The sequence below is a fragment of the Orycteropus afer genome, unplaced genomic scaffold (assembly GCF_000298275.1).
Source record: "Orycteropus afer afer isolate SDZICR_OR568_19922 unplaced genomic scaffold, OryAfe1.0 scaffold00001, whole genome shotgun sequence".
In the NCBI taxonomy this organism is placed as follows: domain Eukaryota; kingdom Metazoa; phylum Chordata; class Mammalia; order Tubulidentata; family Orycteropodidae; genus Orycteropus; species Orycteropus afer.
In genome coordinates, this window is record NW_006921588.1 from 20,592,713 (window position 1) to 20,602,177 (window position 9,465).

Consider the following 9,465-nt stretch of genomic DNA (forward strand, 5'->3'; position numbering starts at 1 on the left):
GTCAGAAAGAGAACCTGGAGTGAGGGAAGAGATACTTGCAAGCTAGTCACTTCAAACTGAATTCAAAGTGCTCGCCAACTGCTACCACTGGACCGGTTGTGGATTTGGGATGGTGGTGGGTAGTGGGGTTAGTAGGAAAATTCTCAGCTTCCCCTGAAACTCAGAATTCATGTAGAAAATAAAAAGTATAGAGAGCTGTACATTTCTAACTTTAAAGAAACCATAAACTGCCACAAAAAAGAAATTTAAATTTTGATTTTTGAAAACCAATAAAAGTATCATGATACAGAATAGATAACAGAATTTTGGTAAGTTGTCAGAGCTATTTTAAAAATATATATGCATGTGTGTGTGTGTGTGTACACGCATGTAAGAGTACTTTCTGGATCTATAGTTTCAATGCATAAGTTCATTAACATAAGTCCAGAAAAATACCAACATTTAGATTCAAAAGGTCTGAAAAAGATGTATTACTTGACAAGACTCATCAGACATTTTTATTAGTGAGAAGCCAAAATGTTCTTTATAAAGACTGTTATAAATTACCTCAATTCATAACTCAAGACAAAAATTCTGCAAGTTAAAAATCTTTCAAAGTATCTTAGAGTTTCTGCAAGCACACTGAAAAGTCCAATTCTTAATATCTAAGACATTCTCTAAGAAAAATTATTCAATTTCATTTTCTAATTGAAATGCGATTTTATTTTACAGAAGGGCAAAAACATTTATCTAGTAAATGTCAAAAATATTTTTAAAACTTTAGGAAAAAAAATCATAAAACTAACCCCCGAGCTGTAGCTTTATCAGCAAAGTTTGAAGCCAAAGTACTTTTAACGGACTACTAAATTCCTACAAAGAAGGCTCCTAATGAGGTGCTTGTATGTTCTCTACTTGCTATACTATGTATCTGGTGCTTTTTCATTCAGAAAAAGGACTTACCTCAAGAATCAGTAAGTTCTTTGCCTTTTGTTAGATTCTTCTCTTGGGGAATCTGCCAGCATAACTTTAAGCCTGACCCCATTCAGGATCTTTCCATGTAAAGTCGTAATGGCATCATTAGCACTTATTCTATCTGCATACTTGGCATACCCCACATTTTTTCCTGACACAAGGTAAACTTCGATCAGGTTACCAAAACGACTGAAACAAAGTAAAAAATCAACTGAAATTGATAAGTATAGCTGGACAAGCCTAAAACTTGGGGTATATTCTTAACTCCTTTTCACCCCTCTCCCCACATTCAACCACCAATTCATGTCAATCTTACTTCTTATACATTTCCTCAGTCAGTTTCTTGCCTCACTCTCCTCAATCAGGCCATCATTATTTTTCCCTCATATTACTCTATTACCTTCTTCACTGGTTGTTACTCTGTCCCTCTCAAATCCATTTTCCATGCTTCTGTGAATGATCTTTCTAAAATACAAACGTAATTTAGCCCCTAAAAATCCCTTTAGCAGCTCTCCACTGCCTCCAGGGTAAGGACGAAGTTCTTGACATTGCTTGTGGGCCTTTTTGATTGACATGGTCCTTGCCTTCTCCAGTTCTATCATTTTTCACAATCTCTCAAATTCTGTATTCTAATTGTCTCCTTTCTCTGGCAGGAACAACCACCCACAACACCTCTGCTTTCTTTCCTTGTTAAATATTCTTATTCTTCAGGCCTCCATGTATAACTTGCTTCTTTCAGGAAGTCTTCTTAAGAGTTTCTAAGCAAAGTGCACTCTTAAGTGTTCCACAGCCTGTATGGGATAATTCTGTTCTGTCCTTTGGTGTTAAAATCAACTTAGTGGCAATGAATATGCTGTATATTCCTCATCACAGCACCAATCTCACTAGGTAGTAATTTCCTGTTTACTTGTCTGTCTCAAATGTGAGATAAGCTCTAAAAGGGGCAATGACTATAATACTGGGTTTACATAATGTTTTGTTTGCATAATATCATAGTACTTAGCACAGTGCCTGGCATAGAAAAGTTCAATAAATAAATGAATCAGTTAATAACAGTTAAAATACTTGAACCACATTCCTGATCATTTTTGCAGCACTTACTAAATGCCCTATCTAATTTTTTAACTACCATTATTGTAAGGCAAAAGTGAAAAAAACCAAGAAAGAAAAAGGGAGAGTTATATGAGAGACACAGAAATGAACAAGGGCCTGTCTCCTTTTTCATCTGTTACAGACACTTTTCTATAATCAAGTAATTGTTTATTCAATGTGACTGCAAAAATCCTAAGGACAGAGCCTATCCCCTACAACATCCAAAGAGTGCTAGTAAATACCATTCTGTTGCATCATAACTGTAATGGGAAAGGTATGCAAAAAAATTCTATTGAACAAACAGGCCAATGTACATGTATCTTCCATCAAGAGACAAATCATTTGCCATTCCATGCATGTAGCTTATTAAAACAATCCTACATGTTTTATGCCTTCAAAACAAAATTAACCGAAAATCCTATGTGGAGAATTAGGTGTAAGTGACTAAGTTGAGAAGCAAATCATGATACATTGAAAAAGGTAATACAAATAAGGAGATTTTTAAACCATAGAACAAATATCTGATGGGTGGTGAACACAGGGAGTTTTTAGATGGTGAGAGTGCTTAAATTACTGTTTAAATAAATTGTACTATAAAGCATAACTTTGTGGAATTGAAATCTTACCAGAATATATCCTCTAATACATCTAAGGGTAAAGGATGAGGATTAAACACAATAAAAAGTCTTTCTTTCACAGGAGTGTCAGGAGGGGCTTTTTTTTTGCATGATGGAAGTACAACATCTGTTTGGATTTGAGGCAACTGTGATCCAGAACTTCCTCCAAATTGCTGTTGAAAAGTTGGGTACAAAATGAGAAAAAGAAAACTGTACTTTATTACTTTTAGCCAAGCACAAAATGTACAGATGACAATTGTCTACACACAGCAACTATATCATCATAGGATGTGGTCTTTTATTATTGTGCTAGACATTTTCTTACATAATCAACAAAGGTCACATTTACTTTAAATACACTCTTATTGTGAAAATTAAATTCTTAGCTACTCACCAGAAACTGCTGCTGACTTGGGTTATTCCACACCATTGATGCAAGCTGTGCTGCTACCATCTGCGTTGCCATTTTTCTAAGGAGACTGGAGATAATGACTGATAATTTACAGAAGAGCAGAAATATTGAGTTTCTTTACAGTAACTCATTTTGTGTGACTTCCTTACCTGAGAGGTCAACTTTTTTCTATTTTTATTCTTCAAGTTACAATCATGTACTTTGAAAGCTTGGCTTTAAACACTCCTGGAATGGTACTTACTCTGTTGCATTACTCCCATCATCAATGAAGGAAACACCTATTCGATTTCCAGGAGGGTACTGAAATCCATGTAACTTGTATTTTGCATAAATAGCTGATGCCACATTAAAATACTGAACCACTCCATGACCTAAAGTAGCAAATACACAAAAATTAAAACGCAGATTGAGTATCTAACCTTGTGTAGAACAGTGTCTCAGTGTGAAGCAATACAGAAATACCCTAAAAGCATAGGTAAGCAGTGACCTCAGCTATCAAAAAGAACTGTAACATGAAGGGATGAGGAAAATTCTGAAGCTCTACTCTGGGCCTCAAAGAGTTTATGATCCCCAAGGAGAGATAATACATCCTAAGGTAGAAAGAATGTGGTTAGGTACATGGGAAAGTACAAAGTGCTAGGGACTCTAAGAGCTAGAAGAGAGCACATCTGACTTGGAGATCAGAGGACACTTCAATGAGATGACATTTAAATTGGACCTTGAAAGATGAGTTAAAAGAGTTGAGGGTTTGGGCATTCTGGATAGAAAGAACTGTTGTTAGTCAATAATGTATATTTTTCCAAGAGATTTGTCCTTCATCTGGTCACACTGAAATTCTCTATTACTATGGGATCCATAGGAGCTCTGGTAGTGTAGTGCCTAAGGTACTTGACGGCTAACCAGAAAGCTGGCAGTTCAAACCCACCAGCCACTGCTTGGAAGGAAGGCTGGGCAATCTACTTCTGTAGTGATACAGCCTCGGAAACCCAAGGAGGGGTCGCTATGAGTTGGATCTGACTTGATGGCAGGGATTTTGTTTTTTTCTGGTTAATGGGATCTATAAGTGGTGCTGGAGAGCAGTAGGAGACTTATAATGTCATCATTTTAAAAGTTCAAATAGGTATCCGTAAGTTGTCATTATGCTCTACTGTTTATTGCATTCCAGTCTGTTGCAGTGACTTGGAAAAAAAGGTAAGACAAATAAGATCTTCCTCTACCACCTGCCAAAATGACCGAGTACAAGTACATGTAGTGTTGTTTGTTTTAGAGGGTTTGGAAGTAAATGGTACTATTTGAGAAACCAGAAAGCCCAGAATTGGAATGGTAGAATACAGTGATTTACAAAAATCAAAGAAAGAGAAGTACAAAAAAGAAAAGCAATATGTGTGCAACAACTATGTGCTTAGAAACTGAAATATAAGTCAGATTTTGGTAAACATATGAACATGGTATTTTAAAGAAAATGGAATAATTTGCATTAAGTTCTGTCTAATGAATTTAACTTTACATTACTGGCTCTTCTTTTATAGATATAACTGTAAACCACCAAAAAACCAAAAACCAAACTCACTGCCATTGAGTCGGATCTGACTCATAGTGACCCCTCCTTAGGTTTCTGAGTCAGTATCACTATGGAAGTAGATTGCCCAACCTTCCTTAAATTTTTATTCTTTGGAATCTACTTTGAAATTCAAAATCAAAAGGCTTAAAACACAAGGAAGTGTTAAAGTAATAGTATATAATGGGTTTAATCAATTAACTAGTTAGTAAGTTCAAATAGCTGATATAAATAAAGCCTTGTTTCTACTGAAAGTGGGAAGTACAGAAAGAAGTAGGGCATCTAAAGGCTTGAAATGAAGGGAAGACTCGAGTTTCATTTAGGGGTATAAAGATTAGAAAAAAAGAGACTTCGGGATGGGAAGGGCGTTGTCAATTCTGACTCATAGTGATCCCTCCTTGGGTTTTCAAGGTGGTAGCTCTACAGAAGTAGATTGCCCAGTCTTTCTTCCTTCTGAGGACTGGGCTGGTGGATTTGAACCACCAGCCTTCTGGTTAGCAGTCAAATGCCTTAGGCACCACACCACTAAAGCTCCTAACTTTGCCTAGCATTACCAAGATTATAGACAGACACTTTAGTCTGAGGTATTTTTGTTGTATACTGGAAATAATGTTCTCTCTCTCTGTACATATATATATTTAACTTTTTATTGTGATTTGGGTGACAAAGAGCAAATTCATTTTCTATTCAACAGTTCATGCACATTTTGTTTTGTGACAGACTGCAATTCCCACAATGTAACAGCTCTCTTCCCACTTTCTCCCTATGGTTACCTTTTCCCTATGTCTTTCTTTCCTATGTAAAAGCATATATATATTTTAAAAGAAATGATTTTGTATAGAGGAGATATATTCCCAGATGTTTGGCTGCTAAGGTATCACTGTGTTTGAAAATCGAAAATAGAGAAAAAGGAAACATAAAACTTTTGTCACACAGTTAACCTCGTATAAAAAATGGAGAAAAGTCATTTTAACAAAACACAGTATAATTAAAGAAATCATAGACATCATTTTACCATAATTTGAATAAGGATCTCGTTGAACTTCACAATATTCCAATCCTGGTACTATATCAAAAATGCTGAAAAGCTGCTCTTCAGTGAAAGGAACTCGTGATACAACTGATAAGCGCTTGGAGATAGCTTCCTGGCCTCTGTTGTCACTCTTTTCAAAACTTGAAAATTCAGGTTGTTGTTCTCCAGTAATATAAAAAAAGTAAATCTTTAAATTTCTATACATTCAAGAATTCAGTTAACATTTTAGATACTAGAAAGTACAATTAACTTTCATTGAGTCTGCCACAATGAATAAAAGACATTGTGTTTTGTACAACCTCTTGGTGAGCAGCACTATCAAAAGGAATCGATGACAAGAAAACAGACAACTCTCTGCACTCCCCCATTTCCTTCAACACTGAAATATATTTAGAAATATGTAGCCTAACTTCACAGGAATATGGTTAGTATGCAAAACTGCACAATATGACAAATACCTCAGCTGAAAGAAAGTGTATGTCAAGAAAAAGCCCCACACACCCTTTTTTCATTACTCATTTCCCTCTTTTTCTTTTACCATGGCCACTCCTCTGCCTTCTCTAGCCCGATTTTAAAGCAGTTATAGTTTGGGGACCAAATTTTAGAACTCATACTGAGGGGGAGTTTGTATGTGTTTTGCATTTTCTGGTCAGCTGCACAGAGACAGAAGCTCACCCTCAAAAGTGGCAGTGACATAATTTAATACTTACATAATGCATAATTAAACACAGACAACATTACAATAGGAAATAAGTTCAATAAAATAAGTTTTAAATATTATGGGCATTAAAAATCATGACCCTCCCTGGGCAGCATAAATAGTTAAGTGCTAACATAAAGGCTGGAGGTTCAAGTACTCCCAAGGTAGCTTAGCAGAAGGGGCTAGAGATCTACTATTGAAAAATGAATCACTGTGGGGAAAAAGATCCCTGACCTCACAGGGACGACAGAGCTGACATTCTAGTGGCATAAAGTATAGGATAAACAAATGAAATATGTACTAAGTCAGGCAGTGATAAGCAAAAAAAAAAAAAGAAAAAAAGAGTCATGAACAACTTCATTTAAAACAACATTTAAAAAATTTTGATTTATGACATGATGAAAAAATATTTTTTAAAAAGCCTCAAAACAGATTGCATACATTATATATTCTATAAACTATTAAAATAATGGTAGCCCACTTACCAAATGGAAACATATTTACTCTAGGTTCATGTACCAAAGTCTCCTGCCTCATGGTACTGTAATGATCTTGTTCAGAAGATTCAGATGCTTTGTTTTTAGGTTCAGCCAAGATTGCCTTAAAACCTTGGGGGCAAACAAAAAAGAATCCATGAATTTCAAGCTTCATACCAAACTTAACAAACTGCAAATACATGTGATTGCCAGTGCCTGACTTAGGATTATAATTGTTCAAAACAAAATTTCAACACTGGCCATCTCTACCAGACCTACTTCTGTCTTCTGGAAGAAGACAAAGAATCCTACAGGGCTTCATCACATTCAACCTATCATCAAGATTCTGTCTTTGGAATATGCTTAGAATATGCTACCTTGCACTTTAATATCCCTGCCTTTTTAAAATTTAAATTCTGTACAATGAATTACAACAGCCCTTTAATGGGTTTCCTTGCCTCTGGATCCACGGTTCCTAACCAAGGATCCAAGGATGAGTTTCAGAGGGTGGGAAGGTTCCATGAACTGTTTCTGAAACTTAACAAAAATGCTTATGCACATATGTACACACGAGCATCTAACATTTAAATTTATTCACTGTGGCAAACATACATTAACAAAACATCTGCCATTTCAATATTCTTCAAATGTACAATTCAGTGTCACTGTGTACATCATGTTGTGTAACAACTACTGTTATTTGTGCCCAAATTTTTCATCCTAACAGAAGCTAAATGGCACATGAGCATTTTTCAAGGGAGATGGTACACAGTGTTCATTATGTTATTGAGAGGTTCCAAAGATGATAAAACCAATCAGTTTAGATGCTGGACTCTAAATTCACTGTTGACAATGTGGCCAGATCAACTATTACAAAATAGCTTTTATTATTTTATTTATTTATTTTATAACAATCTAGAAAGGATTCCTAACGTGGACTAAGCTCAAATTTTCATAATGTTCCATATATGATTCCAGCATATCCAAATAATTTTGTTTCATTATTTCTTAAGAGGAATATTATGCTTTACTCAGACTGCTGCCTTCATGCTATGAAGTACAGGACATGTTTACTGATGGTTCTGTGCTTTTGTTAACAATGTGTTTTGTCTATTCTACATCAGAATCTAGTTCAACCTCCGACTAGCTGAATTCCTTTTTTTTTTTTTTTTATCATTGATAGACAAATATATTTTTGAACGTTTTCTCATGTGGCAAATTTTTATTGAGTCTACTGTAAACAGACCCCAATAAATCTTTAATGAGAGCCTATTATGGTGCTAGGTACTTGAGGGGACAGAAGGATATATAAGACAGATTCTCTGCTTTTAAAGAGCCTTTTAAACAATTTTTTTTAATCATTCCTTAACTATTTTTTGCCTATTAGGTCTTGCCTACTCAATCTAGCTTGAAGTTCTTTGATGGTCAGAACTGTCATATTCCAGTTCTGTTGTATCCAGCTGTTTATTTAGTACATTGGTGGGAACACTATAGGCAGTCAATACATGCTGGCTGAATAAAATTAAATTAGAAGAATCTAGGAGAAAATTTTAGTATGTACGTTAGTAGTATCTAAGAATTCGACAAAATAATAATAATTCTTCCCTACTAATTTAATTATCCCACATTTTATTTCTAAAAAGCAATATAATCAAAAACATGGCAATAAAATTTTAAAAATTGCATTCCTCATTACGTACACTAGCAATAGTAAAAGATCCAATTAATGTCACCCTAGCTTGAAATTAACCTAACCTATATTTAATTACCTATATAGGCAAACCTTAAAATTCTATTTTTAACCTCTATGTTTTTTAATATATTTAATACTATTTAGAGTTTAGGCCAAATATGAACAAATATTATAAAAAATGTGCTTATTTAATATAAAGAATAAATATAAAATGGAAGGGATAAATTGATATTTTTATAATGTTTAGAAATTACAAGATACTTAAAAAATAATAACCTCATAAAATAAAAAACAAGTAACAACAGAATCGTCACTTACGATCCGAGTTAATGTAGATAGTGGCTCAAAGAATGCTTAACAGATCAAAACCCCAAAATAACTTTTATCTTAGGGCTACACATATTTAAACCCCCACTTAGGTTAAATTAGTAGATATAGTTATTAGTAAAAACCAGTATTACACTCAGTAATTTAGAATAATCAGAATTTTTGAAAAAGACTTTATGTTTATCCAAACACATCCTTACTTCGATCACAGTTTTCTATTGCTTGGGCAGCTTGTGATGGTTTTAAGTATCGTACATAGCCCAAACCTTTACTTTCTCCAGTGACTTTATTCTTAATAATGCTGCAATACTCGATATCTCCATATACCTATGAGAGTTAAAAGAAATGACTTTAGGGGAGTCAAAATTAATAAATGAACAGACTCTTTCAAAAACAAAATGTGTTCTTATCTTTCAAAAACAAAATGTGTTCTTATCTGTGTCTCTCACTTGCAAAGAAAGTAGGATTACAATTCAGAGTCATTTTTAATGAGGACATCAAAATGTTACCAACTTAATGAGACACTAAAAAAATATCTGTAATAAATAACAGTGACCTAACAAATATAATAAGTTTATATTTTTCATATATATATATATATATATA

At 34.4% G+C, this 9,465-nt stretch overlaps 1 protein-coding gene across 1 annotated transcript in view; it reads right to left on the reverse strand.

Annotated features, from left to right (window-relative positions):
* Positions 1 to 947: 947 nt before the first annotated feature.
* The window catches only part of RBM45 (RNA binding motif protein 45), a 14,516-nt gene continuing 5,998 nt past the window's right edge, over positions 948 to 9,465 (reverse strand). The window contains exons 2-8 of the mRNA XM_007951671.1: positions 9,060 to 9,186; positions 6,849 to 6,971; positions 5,646 to 5,825; positions 3,314 to 3,443; positions 3,055 to 3,139; positions 2,670 to 2,833; positions 948 to 1,140 (exon numbers count right to left, since the gene is read on the reverse strand). Of these exons, the coding sequence (XP_007949862.1) occupies positions 948 to 1,140; positions 2,670 to 2,833; positions 3,055 to 3,139; positions 3,314 to 3,443; positions 5,646 to 5,825; positions 6,849 to 6,971; positions 9,060 to 9,186 (1,002 nt within the window). The remainder of the gene's footprint in view (positions 1,141 to 2,669; positions 2,834 to 3,054; positions 3,140 to 3,313; positions 3,444 to 5,645; positions 5,826 to 6,848; positions 6,972 to 9,059; positions 9,187 to 9,465) is intronic.